The 15,580-nt window shown below is 36.5% G+C and overlaps 1 protein-coding gene across 1 annotated transcript in view; it reads right to left on the bottom strand.

Annotated features, from left to right (window-relative positions):
* Positions 1-7,788: 7,788 nt before the first annotated feature.
* The window catches only part of SETD1B (SET domain containing 1B, histone lysine methyltransferase), a 110,217-nt gene continuing 102,425 nt past the window's right edge, over positions 7,789-15,580 (bottom strand). The window contains exons 11-13 of the mRNA XM_053699763.1: positions 13,482-13,569; positions 9,640-10,161; positions 7,789-9,311 (exon numbers count right to left, since the gene is read on the bottom strand). Coding sequence (XP_053555738.1) covers positions 7,789-9,311; positions 9,640-10,161; positions 13,482-13,569 — 2,133 coding nt within the window. The remainder of the gene's footprint in view (positions 9,312-9,639; positions 10,162-13,481; positions 13,570-15,580) is intronic.

Here is a 15,580-nt window from a genome sequence, read left to right as displayed (position 1 = left end):
CCGTGAAAATGAGCTGCTCTCAGGGTATTGCAGTGATGCCTCGATATTGAGGCATCACTGTGGTACCCTTTCTTACACACCGAAGCAGAGAGGGCCACTCTGTGGCACTCTCTGCATCGTCCATCGATGGTGCCAATCGTGGGTGAATGGGAGCAGCAGCAGCAGGGAGGTGGGTGGGCGGCCTATCGGTGGTTACTAATCCGGATTCGCCGCATCATTTGCCTAAGTAGTCATGTATGAGAAGTATACATGAGGAGGGGGGAAATTAATATTTGGCAAGGGATCTGGGAGGGGGGGGGAGGGAATTGGGGGGGGCAGCTACACTACAGAAAATTTATTTTTCAAGTAAAAATAGTTTTTTCAGCAAACTGGGTACTGGTGAAATGGTGGTATGAAATATACCAAAATGGGCCTATATCAACTTTGGGTTGTTTACTACACTAAAGCTAAATTTAACCCTACAAGCGCCCTACAACCTACCTAATTAACCCCTTTACCGCTGGGCATAATACACGTGAGGTGCGCAGCGGCATTTTGCAGCCTTCTAATTACCAAAAAGCAATGCCAAAGCCATATATATCTGCTATTTCTGAACAAAGGAGATCTCAGAGAAGCATTTACAACCATTTGTGCCAAAATTGCACAAGCGGTTTGTAAATAATTTCAGTGAGAAACCTAAAGTTTGTGAAAAAGTTTGTGAAAAAGTGAACAATTTTTTTTATTTGATCGCATTTGGCGGTGAAATGGTGGCATGAAATATACCAAAATGGGCCTAGATTAATACTTTGGGTTGTCCACTAAAAAAATATATACATGTGAAGGGTTATTCAGGGATTCCTAACAGATATCAGCGTTCCAATGTAACTATAGCTAATTTTGAGAAAAAAAATGGTTTGGAAATAGCAAAGTGCTACTTGTACTTATTGCCCTATAACTTGCAAAAAAAGAAAAAAACATGTAAACATGGAGTATTTCTAAACTCAGGACAAAATTTAGAAACTTTTTAGCATGGGTGTTTTTTGGTGGTTGTAGATGTGCAACAGAAATTTTGGGGTCATATTTAGAAAGTGTGTTTTTTTTCAATTTTTCCCCTCATATTTTATATTTTTTATAGTAAATTATAAGATATGATGAAAATAATGGTATCTTTAGAAAGCCCATTTAATGGTATGAAAAATGGTATATAATATGTGTGGGTACAGTAAATGAGTAAGAGGAAAATTACAGCTAAACACAAACACCGCAGAAATGTAAAAATAGCCCTGATCCCAAACGGTCAACAAATGGAAATGTGGTCTGGTCACTAAGGGGTTAAGCAACTTTCTAATTTACTCCTATTATCAATTTTTCTACTTACTCTTGGTATTATAAAATGCTTACATTCCTGCTTTTTCAAATAAAGATACCAAGAGAACGAAGAAAATTTAAAAATACGAGTAAATGATAAAGTTGCTTAAATTTGCATAATTGGGTTTCATATCCCTTTAATAGACTTAATGGAGAGTTAACAGTGTTTGTTATGTAATACATATCAGCCCACATTCCTTACGTGCAGTTAACAATTGGGATTACCTCATACTTTTTTTGCTTCAAAACAGCACAATATGAGACTTAAAAGATCTCCTACCTTTAACTGATTAAATTTGAGCAGATCACTGTCACAGCTCCCAGTGAAAGAGGACAGCAGCCGGCGCTGTTCTGATCTTCTCTCCGAGCCTGCTCGGGTGGAGGCATTAGGCTGAGCTGGGATGCTTCTTCCCTAGATTGTACAAAAAGAGTCCAATAAACTCTGGGTCAGTTACATAGCTGTTATTAAAGAATCTTTGTCTAACAAATTATGTAGAATAGGTGTTTATGGTGCATAAAAAAATGTTTGCTAACCAATGTGCTGGTTTTAAACACCTTTTTCCACATCTGATACAATCTTTTAAGTGTTTTATAGAATTTAAAAATACCATCACACTTAAGAACAGAATTGTATTGAAAAACAAGATTATTGTAGTAATGTTGATGGGAAGCAACCAAATCAATATGTATGAGCTGTAAAACATAATAAATAACTGTAAGAAAAATACTTATATGACCTTGCTTAGGTTTTGAGCCATGAATAGATGGTTGTATTGGTCAAAACTGCTTTTAAACACATTAGGAACCACTATCGGCAAGCTCCTGACCTCTTTCTTCATCAGTGCGTGCTCCAGATAACTTGACTTCTTAACTTCCACTACAAACTTAGCAACTGCATGCTGACATCCCCACATTGTTCGTATAATACTTAAATTACATGCTTTACATAACACAATGCCCACTAGCTTTCTGCTTACATTACACATTATCACCTGCCCACACTAATCGTTAGGCTTACATTACCTGCTCCCCTTTCCCCAGCTTTGTTCTCCTCACCTGTCCTCCCAGAGATTACATCCTCTCTCACCAGATCCATGATCATGTCATCCCTTCTACAAATGTCCCGAAACAATCCAAACTTGATAATTTATTATGATAAAAATAAGTAAGTTGATCAGCTAAAAATGACACAATATGTTCCGCTTGTAAGGAGATATCAATCACCACCTTAGAAAGCCATTACAAGTGTTTTCCCATGTTAGCCATAAACTGTCAAGACAATTGTCTGGGAAGATTCACCATTTTGATAATTCATAGCAAAAGTGTCTGTGATTTATTATATAGGTGCAAAATTGATGATATGTATTCAATTATATATTCAGGTACACATATATATATATATATATTATTATTATTAATCAGTATTAACATGTAGCTATTAACTAGTGTTGCTTGTCAGTATATAATTGCTTATAGTAATGTTTTTGTACTTTAACAAAATAATTCATATTTAGTTATTATGATATTCAAGGTCCCCAACATAGCTGCATTATTCCTATAATTATATTATTGGTATAAATATCCACAAGTTATTCATATATGGTCCTGTAAGTCTCTTAGTTTATATAACATTAGTGGGGTTCAACCTTGGTTAACGGTCAAATAGAGATAGTGAATTGTTTTTCAGAACATATTTACTAAATACATATTTGTCTATTATAGCTTAGTGATGAGTGCAATCTTCCGAGGGAAAAATATACTGACTGCTAAATCTTAGCTCATTAACAAAAATGTCAATCTGTAATTAGTGTTAGCCAGTCATTTATGTGAACCTAACCTTATCAGTTGGGGTGGAGTTAAGAGTTTTTCATAAAATACACACTCACTCACAAAAGGGGGACAACAAGGGGCCACACTGAGCATGAATGATGACCACACCCTGTCCAGAGGAGATGGGAGGCTAAGTTGACCAAACAGACAAGTCAGGATAATGGCGAGAGAGGGTCCAGGGGTAACCTAAGAGGATCTATTTACACTGAACCCCACTGAAGGATCACACAATAATGATAAGTATGAAACAAAGACACATGAAACAGTTTTGTTAATATGATTTATGCTCTTTACAGTTATATTCAACGTTTTCTTATTGAATAAGGGGAGTTAATTCTGGTTTGCCCTTTATAGTCACAAATGTTTTTGTTAGGCAATTCCTATTACCCTGGTCTTATCTGTCAACAATAACACTGAGTCAATCAGGAATCTGGTAATATCATTTTGTTATGGTTTGCCATGATTATTAGCTTAGCTGATTCTTGCCAGCTATGCTGAGAATTTAAATAACAAACGTTTCTGTTTCTCTATTATACACGCAAGCTACTGCAAATAAAATAATTTAGTGACTGTTTTTCATTAGTTCTAACCTGATAATCATTAAATCATTTTAATGACGTATGTTTATTGATTTGCTTTATTCAAATATTGCTTATTTTTAATAATTATTTCAATAAATTATGTTTGTTTATTGATCTGGTCTCAATTTAATTAATAGACAATCGGAACTAAAAGGATTCAGGTATTATATGTATTATCCTTTGCAAATGATATAACTCATAGTGTTATTAAATTGCACACATTGCCCCTGCAAAGTTGGTATCACTATTTTATATACAGTATACCGGTATATTGAGTTACATTAACATAATGATATAAAGGTTCTATAATATTTATTGTGTCTAAACACATAATACACTTTGGGGGTACACTACTGAAATAATAATAATATAATAATAATAATAATAATAATAATAATAATAATAATAATAATAATAATAATAATAAGGATATTATTCACAACACAAACAACTCCAGTATTGTATCAAGCTACTTCAATTATTATAACACAAGGCACTAATCAGATCAGCCTTACGCACAGTCCCTTCTCCCACATCACCTCTATCACCAGCTAACTAAATATTTCAATAAGAAGAAAAAAATACCTAGCACCATAATGAAACTGAGTCTAGGTTGTGGAGGTGTACAGAAAATACTCAAAGCAAGTCACAAATTTATATACAACTAGGGTTGCCACCTCGGCCATGTTTTCCTGGACACTTATGAGGTACACATGCTGCAAGGTGTGCAGGGAGGAACATGAATAGTGCTGTCCAGGGTCACAATTCATGTTCCCCTCTGCACACCCTGTAGCATGTGTAACTCATAAGAGTCCAGGAAAACATGGCTGAGGTGGCAACTCTATATACAACAGATGCACAGTTTTAGTCTGAGACACAAGCTGTTGGCATTAAACTGACTGAAATGCATCAGTGTGTAACATCATTAAGAAGCTTAAGCCAAAACCAAGTAATCCACCTAAAAGAATAAACAGGCCACTGCTGTCACTACATATAGCTTGCTGCATTAAAAAGCAGATAAAACCTGCTCCAAGAATCAACACTGTGCAATTTTTGCTTCAGATTCAGGATCTTATCTGGAAAATGCTTCACCAGAGTTCTACAATTTACATGTGAATGTCAAAGCTTAACCCTACGCCTCCAGTCCCCAGCCAACTCCACACAAGTGTTTCCATTCAGTGCAGGTGGAGATATTACCTGGGTATCACTAGGAAGTTCATCTGCCAAGGAACGGTTGTTGATGAGGTATTTTAATTTGTCCTTATCGTCAATTTTATAATATCCTTCACTACGGGCACAACCCGTCAAATGCTCTCGTAAGCCATCATCTCGCTTCTTCTTCTTTGGCGAAGCAACGCTGGTTGGTGAGGATTAGTTAAAGAAAATTACAAACATCATATATTACATTTCCTTCATTTCATGCTAACATTAAACATGATGTTATTAGTTTACTCAATTGTTTAATTAAAAGAGAAATCTTCCATTCCATAGATTATTTATGCATATATGCTCTTTCATATATACTCTTTATCATAAATAAAAAATGATTGTTTTCAGGATGTTCAGTAACTTTTTTATTTCCTCCTTGAAGAGCAGGTAAGAATCAAATAAGGATAATGATGAAAGGTAACTATAAGAATTGAGGTAAAACCCTGCAATATGGTATTTGGTAGTGCTTTGCAAACAAATGTTTTTTTTTTAGTTCTCATTTTCACAATAGTGGCCAGGGACGAAACTACAGGGAGTGCAGAGGTCGCAATAAAAAACTTTGACCTGCCCCTGCCTGCACTGATATCATGTGAGTGTGACATGATGCTTCACTAGTGTCTCTGACTACAGGGGTTAGTGTTTCTGTTTTACCCATTGGTGTTTATGTGTGTGTGTGTATGTATGTATGTCACTGTGTATTTATGCATGTATGTGTGTGTGTGTGTGTGTGTGTATATGTGTGTATGTATGTATGTCACTGTGTATTTATGCATGTATGTGTGTGTGTATGTTTGTGGAAACAGCAAATTACAGACCTTGTTACTACAGCATGGGGGGGGGGGGTAAACAGTGTCACTATATACAGTATGGGGGGGCTGGACCATGTCACAGACTACTGTGGTCACTTTATAAAGTACTGGGGCGGGTAGGGTCAGGCCAGCCATCTCACCGGCAGATTACAGACTGTGTCACTGACTCACTATATACAGTACTGGTGGGTTAAACAGTGTCACTATATACAGTAATAGGGGGTTAGACCATCTCTCAGACTGTGGGCACAGGGTACCTCCTTTTGCAGACATGTGATCTGATTCACATTTTTTTTCTGTGTTAAATGTAAAAAAAAATAATAATAAAAAAAATGATATGTATCAAATTCACTTTTATTTTTGGGGGTGGGGGGATTCTTAGATTCTTGCACCTGGGCCCTGTGGTTTCTAGTTACGCCTCTGATAGTGGCCCTTTAAATCTAAATTACCTCTTAAAGTTTGCCTCAAACCGGCAATTATCTTATAGTCTCTGGTATTTGTTTTTATGTAATGCATAAAGTATGTGGTTGTAAATGCTCCTTTATTATGATACACATTTTTTTTGTTCAACAATCAAGCAAATACTCATTAGGGAGTTATTATTTAAAATATAGGTATTAAAAATGAGTTCTTCTGCCTTAAAACAGAATTTGTTTTTCAAAGATTACAAACTGATTTCAAATGTAACACAATTACTCATATTATTTTATATTAGGGTTGGAAAACAAATTGATATTTTTAAAGGGACAGTCTAGTATAAATTAAATTTTCATTATTCAGATAGGACTTTTAATTTTAATCAACTTTCCAATTTACTTTTATCATCAAATTTGCTTTTTTCTCTTGGTATTCTTAGTTTAAACTAAACATAGGTAAACTCATATGCTAATTTCTAAGCCTTTGAGGGCTGCCTCTTATCACATGCTTTTTAAATCTCTTTTCAACACAAAGAGACAGAAAGTACACATGGGCCATATAGATAACACTGTGTTCAGGCACAGGGGGTTATTTAAGATTTAGCACAAAACAATGCTAAATTTAAGACAATAGATAATAAACAGTCACAGTCATGTGATCAGGGGGGCTTGAAGAAGGTTCCTAGATACAAGGTAATCACAGAGGTAAAAAGTAAATTAATATAACTGTGTTGGTTATGCAAAACTGGGGAATGGGTAATAAAGGGATAATCTATCTTTTAAAACAATAACTATTCTATGGTAGACTGTATGTTTTTTTTATTTCTGAAAACATACAATCCTGCTTGTTTTGGCAAAGCAAGTCACCTTCCTCAATAGAGATCTAACAAAAACTGTAACTGAAGAAGACAAATTGTTTGTGCTAAACTCATTGAACTGTAGGTTGTATCTTCTTAGTAGATATTTAAATACATTTTGGCTTATTTAGTCAGAGAGTCAACATTAGAATGCATATCTACTGTGACACAGTAAGCAGTGAATTCTACAGAATATCATTGACTTACTTAAAGGGATACTAAACCCATTTATTTTTCTTTGATGATTCAGATAGAGCATGCAGTTTTAAACAACTTTCCAATTTACTCCTATTATCAATTTTTGTTTGTTCTCTTGCTATCTTTAATTGAAAAGCAGGAATGTAAAGCTTAGAAGCCGGCCCATTTTTTGTTCAGCACCTGGGTAGCGCTTGCTGATTGGTGGATAAATGTATCCATTAGGGTGCTGAACCTAAAATGGGCTGACTCCTAAGCTTTACATTCCTGCTTTTTCAAATAAAGATAGCAAGAGAATGAACAAAAATTGATAATAGTAAATTAGAAATATAATAGGAGTAAATTAGAAAGATGCATGCTCATGAAAGAAAACATTTGGGTTTCATATCCCTTTAATATAGAAAAATGTATACAATTATGTACTGCATAGCCAATTCAGTGATCATTACTTTGTGTCTCTGCTTCAAGACACATTCATCCTGCTGAATAGGACATACCTATATCAGAGATAATTAACATATGGTATGATTTATTCCCACTGTTTTTAAAGGATATGAGGATGGTAAACCCATAAAGTGTCATTGAGCCAATCCATGCCATTATCTTGCTGCAATAACCTCTCATATGTGATGCACATATACTTGAGATCTTCTTCATCAATTCCACCATTCCATATATCATACAAAATTGTCATCTCCTCAAACTCTGACCGGGGTTTGAAAAGAGGTTGTGGTGGAGAATAGTCAGGTGAAGGAAAAGTTGAGATCTCTTCAAATCTCTTCTTTGACCTCCAATTCCTTGTTTTTTTAGGTTTGCCAAAATCTTCCTCCTCTTTCCACACCTCTTTCCACTGGTTTTCCAACTCTTTTAATGGAACCTTCTGGTTTATGGCTTCATGGCCTATGTTCTCATGGTTCACTTCGTTCCTAAAATCTAATGGTACAGCTGCAGGATCTTTGATTCCACCCATCACACTGTGTTGCCCATCAAATAACTCTTTGCTTAGAGCACTTTCAGTTAAGTTAATAGGAAGAAGCTGTTCTGAGTCTATTCCCATGTCTAAAGCAAGAGTTGAAGGGGGAGGCCTTTTGGCCCTTCCAGGTTTTTTCTTAGCTGTAGGAGATAGAGATGATGAGAGTGTATCTTCTTCTGCATGCAGATGCCCTTTACTAAGATCGGCATCACTTCCCTCGCTTAGCTTGTCATCTGTGAAGTGCTCCTCAGATCTTTCCTGATCATCAACTGCTAATATAACATCTGTTTGTAGATCCACTCTGGGTGGACTAACAAATGGGACAGGTGAGGGGACACTGTTAAGTATTAAGGAAGCACTGGTTGGTTCTTTAAATGCTTTTTCATCTGGCTCATCCACAGAGGGTTTTTTGTTAGATGGGTGGCAAGGGAATGTTGCACTAGAATCGGGAAAGGTTGGTGTGAAATTAAAATCTCTTCCTGGAGTTCTAGGAATACCACTATTAATAATTCCAGGTGACTGTGAGAGATATGAAAATGGACTACCAGGAATATGGGGGGAAGTTAGTGTCAAACTGTTGCCGGTGAGTGGAGCATCACCACCTGGTGTGGCAGGTACAGTATCAGTACTCTGAGATTTCCCAAGGTGAGATGACTTAACCAAGATGTCCCTACCAGGTGTGCGTGGAAGATCTTCTTCGGAAGGCATCTTAGTCACTGCCAAATGTACAGACAACTTCTCTTGAGAAGGTGGGGGCTCATCTTCCTTGTTGTGGCTCTGTAAAAGAGGAAGTGTGGATGGAGTTGCTTTGGGGATAGCCGGAAGAGAGACTTCAGAATCTAAATGAGCAGCTGTGTCTCGTCCAGGGGTGCGAGGATAAAATTCCTCGTCTTCTGCAACAAATGTTAACTTTGCATGTAATCTGACATCTGAAATAATTTCTTCTTGTTTGGGGAGTATGCTGGATTCACCAAAGGCCCCAGTGGGTGTTGCAGGACGAACTATTTCAGTCTCCTGAGGGTCTGTGTTTGGGCTTTCTAGCTCTAAAGGCACAGGTTCCAAATGTAGTTCCACATACTCTTCTTCCTGATCCTCTGTAAAAAGAACAGAAATTTTGGAGCTTATTTAAAGTATACAATATTATTCGATATGTATAGATATTTAATCAGAGTAAGTTTTAAACTTATATAAAGAAAAATATTTTAGGAAATACTTATGTAGAAATTGTTAAAAACTGATACCTATAGCCACTGAGTGACAATAAGCAAAAGCAGAACGAACATATATTTATTAATATTCTATAAAATTTTGAGTAGGTGAAAGAAGTGTATCCATAAGTTTACATGTACTTAGGGTTTGCTTACCCTCTTGACACAACCACACTTTTATACAGGTTAATATTTTGTTAACAAAGAACAATACCTTCATTTAATGGTGGTGAGACTTTCTCCAACATCTTCTCTGCATCAAGTTCCACCACGTCTTCTGAAAGCTCCTTGGCCACAATTGAGGTATCTTTCTTTAGCACCTCGTGGAGATCCACCTCTGGTATCTCAACCTCTTTCTTGATAACCAGTGACTCTTCCTCCACTGCCACTGCCACTGCCACAAGATCTTCATCTGCTTCCACCTTTTCATCTAGCAATTCTTCAGTCTCCGCTCTGACTGGACTGCTATGCTCAGACAGGGAGTCTTTTAAGCTTTCTTCTTTCTCAGTCTTTATATCTGCCTCTTGTTCTAAAAGGTCTTCTTCATATTGGTCTTCCCTATACTTTGCCACTTCTACCTCCTCTTCATCATCTTCCTCTTCCTCCTCATCATCATATTCCTCCTCCTCCTCCTCCTCCTCTTCAGAATCTGAGCTGGATTCATACTCTGAAAATTCATCACTTTCATCTGAGGATTCTCCTGCCACTTTAGAGGAAGCAACACTGGTTTCATCTTCTAAAAAAAAAAAATATATAGTAATCCACTAAGCCTCCAATTTATAAATATTTAAAAAAAAAAAAAAAAAAAAGGCATTTAACTAAGGGACTTCTCATAGGATTGTCAACCCAAGAGAGATTACTTAGAAATTGGCAAAGTGTTAGAAACAATGTAATGGAAAATTTCCTCCCCTTTAATGTGTTCCCATTTTACCTGTTAAGAGTGTACTACATTGTTTACAAACAGCACCTTTCCCTTTATGTTGTCATTTGAAATAGCCGTTTTGTCTGTTGAAACCACCATTTGTACTGAAAATATGAATACTACAGTATTCTCTAATAAAACAAGCTTAACAAGAGACACCAGTAGAAACAAACCACCCTGCAGAGTGAAAGCCCAGCACATTTAAAAGGGTGTTCTACTGAGAATACAATAACCCTATGCAAAAAGGAAAAGAACAGAGGGGCGCCTCATGTGATGTATCGTCAGATGTAAACACAATGAATTCAAAAGACTTCATTGTGTTTATATCTGACGATACATCACATGAGGCGCCCCTCTGTTCTTTTCCTTTTTGTATAGCATCACCTGGACCTGCCAGTGAGGAGGAGGCAGCCACCACTTGAAAAGCAGCTTATACCTTATCAAGGACATTACACTTTGTTCTATATGTCAATGGTGCTCTAAGAATCATTCCAATTTGTATACAAGATTTTTTTCTGTTTGTTTTATACTGCTTATTACAGACGTGCCAATTCTACACTATTTCACCTTTCATATAGCATATGGTAGCGCCCCCTTGTGTGACCAGGTCACACCTTTTGTATATACAATAAACTCTACTTGCCTAAGTAAATTGTCCCTTTAAAGTGACGTTAAACACAAAAAAAATTAATGATTCAGATAGAGCATATAATTTTAAACAATTTTCCAATTTAGTTCTATTACCTAATTTGTTTTAATCTTTTGGTTTCCTTTGCTGAAGAAGTAGCAGTGGACAAATGGGAGCTAGTTGAACATATTGGGTGAGCCAATAACAAGAGGCATATGTGCATCCACCAATCAGCAGCTTCGAAGTCTACCTAGGTGTTAATTTCAAGAAATCACATGCTCTGAATAATGCAAGACAAAACTTGGGTTTTATGTCCCTTTAAGCTTTATTCATAGAAAAATATATATACTGCCGACATGTATATGACAGACAAAAACTGAGTGCAAACATCAGTTTAAACAAAATTTAATGTTTTGCATCTGTTCAGTCTAAAAATAATATATTTAAAAGGGACAGTCTAGTCAAAATTAAGTTTCATGATTCAGATGGCATGCAATTTTAAACAACTTTCCAATTCATTTTTATAATCAAATTTGCTTGTTCTTATGGTATTCTTAGTTGAAAGTTAAATCTAGGTAGGCTCATACGCTAATGTCTAAGCCCTTAAAGGCCGCCTCTTAAATGAATACATTCAACAGTTTTTAAGAGCTAGAGGGGGTTAGTTAATGTGTTCCATATAGACAAGGTTGTGCTCACGCCAGTGGAGTTACTTATAAGAGGGAACTGACTGGCTAAAATACAAGTCTGTCAAAAGATCTGAAATAAGGGGTCAGTTTGCAGAGGCTTAGATACAAGGTAGTCACAGAGGTAAAAAAAAGTGTATCAAGATAAGTGTGTTGGTTATGCAAAACTGGGGAATGAGTAATAAAGGGACTATCTATCTTTTAAAACAATAAAAAGTCTTATGTAGACTGTCTCTTTACCTCTAAATCAAAGGACTGACATTTAATTTCTTATTATCCCTTTTGGAAATTATTCATTAGAAAATGTAATCAAACAAGAATACAAAAGCATGAGTGAAAAAGCCTAAACAACTGTAAGAACAACACAAAATGGAATGAAAACAACAGGAAAGCATTCAAATGTTGTTTGTATTTAGATACAGCCTTACAAGTAAATAATAGGTTTACTGTGAGAGTCAATCTTTCAGCGTTTAGTTACGTAAACATAAAAAACCTTTCCTGTATACTTTATTTATATTGCCTACTTCACAAGACATTTAGCTCTGAAATTTGCTGGAAATGAAGAGTGCAGACTTCTCCAGAATAACCCTGCTACATATATGTCCCTAATTGGCTTTAGTAGATAATAACTGCAATACAATGGATGTAGCTAGCCTTTTTGTCTGCATACTAAGGCTTGAATTGGCTCCTCGAAATATAGTAAATGGTGGGTGGAGTTGGCTATTGAAAACAAGATGTAATTTATTTTTAAAATGTTTAGACAACACTAATATGTAATTCTATAGCAAGACAACAGAAATGCCTAGTAATAACAAGGTCTTTACTGTCCTTATAAAATGCCTAGTAATAACAAGGTCTTTACTGTCCTTATAAAATGCCTAGTAATAACAAGGTCTTTACTGTCCTTATAAAATGCCTAGTAATAACAAGGTCTTTACTGTCCTTATAAAATCCCTAGTAATAACAAGGTCTTTACTGTCCTTATAAAATGCCTAGTAATAACAAGGTCTTTACTGTCCTTATAAAATGCCTAGTAATAACGAGGTTTTTACTGCCCTTATAAAATGCCTAGTAATAACAAGGTCTTTACTGTCCTTATAAAATGCCTAGTAATAACAAGGTCTTTACTGTCCTTATAAAATGCCTAGTAATAACAAGGTCTTTACTGTCCTTATAAAATGCCTAGTAATAACAAGGTCTTTACTGTCCTTATAAAATTCCTAGTAATAACAAGGTTTTTACTGCCCTTATAAGCAAAAGTTACAGAGGTAATGTCAAATACAAGCAAAAAAATACTGGATATATGAAAAGCTCAAGAGGCCTTAAAGTGAATGTAAATTTTCATGCTAAAGTGCCCGGTTTTTCAAACTTTGATTAAAAAACAGGGGCACTTTAATTCATCAACATTTACATTTCACTCCTGTTGTGAAAAACAACTTACCTTTTAAACTTCACAGCAGCTCCAGCTTCCTCCTGTCTCACAAGACATTTCTGATGTCAGAAACGATTGATAGGTAATCCTCCAATCACAGCTTCCCCCCCTGGGGGAATCAGTGTCTGATTCAACGCTGTGATTGGAGGAAGCCGGATGCCTAATTTTAGACCCAGGAAGAGGCTTTGAAACAGATGGAGGAAGCTGGAGCTGCTGTGAAGTTTAAAAAGGTACGTTTTTTTTCACAACAGGAGTGAAATGTAAATTTTGATGAATTAAAGTGCCCCTGTTTTTAATCGAAGTTTGAAAAACCGAGAACTTTAGCATCAAAATTTACATTCACTTTAAATTCCAGATTGCAACTTAAAATAATGAGAAACTACCCAATTACCTTCTTCAGATTCTTCATCCTCATCTCTGTCACTTATTTCTAAGTCATCTTCCTCCTCTTCCTCAGCCTCAGCAATATAAGGCTGCTCCTTTAGAGTGAAATATTTGAAAATATCACAAAAATGCAAATAGTTTTCCATTGATTGACACACATAGTTACATGCATACAAATACTGCAATGATATACACTCTAAGCCAATTCAAAAGCAAAATGAATTTCTGAAATCATAAACCATCACATTTTTTAACATTGCTTAGCTTATATTGTCTAAAAAGTAGCGCTATCGCCTCATTTCGCATGGTTTATAAAATGTGTATTGTTAGAAGACTGATGTAAAATTAAACTTATATTTGTGACTCCTCTCCTCCTATACATTCCCATATTAACCCATATATGCTGCATTACCATAAAAAACATAATTTATGCTTACCTGATAAATTCATTTCTCTTGTGATGTATCGATTTCACGGATTCATCCATTACTTGTGGGATATTCTCCTTCCCAACAGGAAGTGTCAAAGAGAGCACCCACAGCAGAGCTGCCTATATAGCTCCCCCCTTAACTCCACCCCCCAGTCATTCGACCAAAGGCTAGAAAGAAAGGAGAAACCATAGGGTGCAGTGGTGACTGAAAGTTTCAAAAATAAAAATACAAATGCCTGTCTTGAGCCGTGGACTCAATACATCACAAGAGAAATTAATTTATCATGTAAGCCTAAATTATGTTTTCTCTTGTAAGATGTATCGAGTCCACGGATTCATCCATTACTTGTGGGATACCAATACCAAAGCTTTAGGACACGGATGAAGGGAGGGACAAGACAGGGACCTTTAAACAGAAGGCACCACTGCTTGAAGAACCTTTCTCCCAAAAATAGCCTCCGAAGAAACAAAAGTATCAAATTTGGAAAATTTGGAAAAAGTATGAAGCGAAAACCAAGTCGCCACCTTACAAATCTGTTCAACAGATACAACATTTTTAAAGCCCATGTGGAAGCCACAGCTCTAGTAGAATGAGCAGTAATTCTTTCAGGAGGCTGCTGTCCAGCAGTCTCATAAGCCAAACGGATGATGCTTCTCAGCCAAAAAGAAAGAGAGGTAGCCGTAGCCCTTTGACTTTTCCGTTTACCAGAATAAACAACAAACAATGAAGATGTCGGACGGAAATCTTTAGTTGCTTGTAAGTAGAATTTTAAAGCACGAACCACAGCAAGATTGTGCAATAAACGTTCCTTTTTTGATGAAGGATTAGGACACAAAGAAGGAACAACAATCTCTTGATTAATATTCTTAATAGAAACATAACTTTCCAAGATAAAAGCTTAATATCTATGGAATGCATGGATTCAAAAGGAACCCCTTGAAGAACCTTAAGAACTAAATTTAAGCTCCAAGGCGGAGCAACCGATTTAAATACAGGCTTAATTCTGACCAAAGCCTGACTAAATGCTCGAACGTCTGGGACATCTGCCAGACGTTTGTGAAGTAAAATAGACAAAGCAGAGATTTGTCCCTTTAGAAAACTAGCTGATAATCCCTTCTCCAAACCCCCTTGGAGAAAAGACAAATCTCTAGGAATCCTAACCTTACTCCAAGAGTAACCTTTGGAGTCACACCAATAAAGATATTTGCTCCAAATCTTATGATAGATCTTCCTGGTGACAGGCTTTCTAGCCTGAATCAGGGTATCAATGACTGAATCAGATAAACCACGCTTTGCTAAAATCAAGTGTTCAATTTCCAAGCAGTCAGACGCAGAGAAAATAGATTTGGATGCAAGAACGGACCCCAGATTAGAAGGTCCCGCCTCATTGGCAGAGTCCACGGTGGAAACAAGGACATGTCCACTAGGTCTGCATACCAAGTCCTGCGTGGCCACGCAGGAGCTATCAGGATCAACGAAGCTCTCTCCTGCTTGAATCTGGCAACCAGACATCGGAGGAGAGGAAACGGTGGGAATACATAAGCCAGATTGAAAAACCAAGGCACTGCTAGAACATCAATCAGCACCACCTTGGGATCCCAAGACCTGGACCCGTAAAGAGGAAGTTTGGCATTCTGACGGGACGCCATCAAATCCAAATCCAGAATCGATTCCT

The sequence above is a fragment of the Bombina bombina genome, chromosome 2 (assembly GCF_027579735.1).
Source record: "Bombina bombina isolate aBomBom1 chromosome 2, aBomBom1.pri, whole genome shotgun sequence".
NCBI classification, from domain to species: Eukaryota; Metazoa; Chordata; class Amphibia; order Anura; family Bombinatoridae; genus Bombina; species Bombina bombina.
Note: the sequence above shows the minus strand (reverse complement) of the source record. Positions and strands in the feature narration are given on the sequence as shown.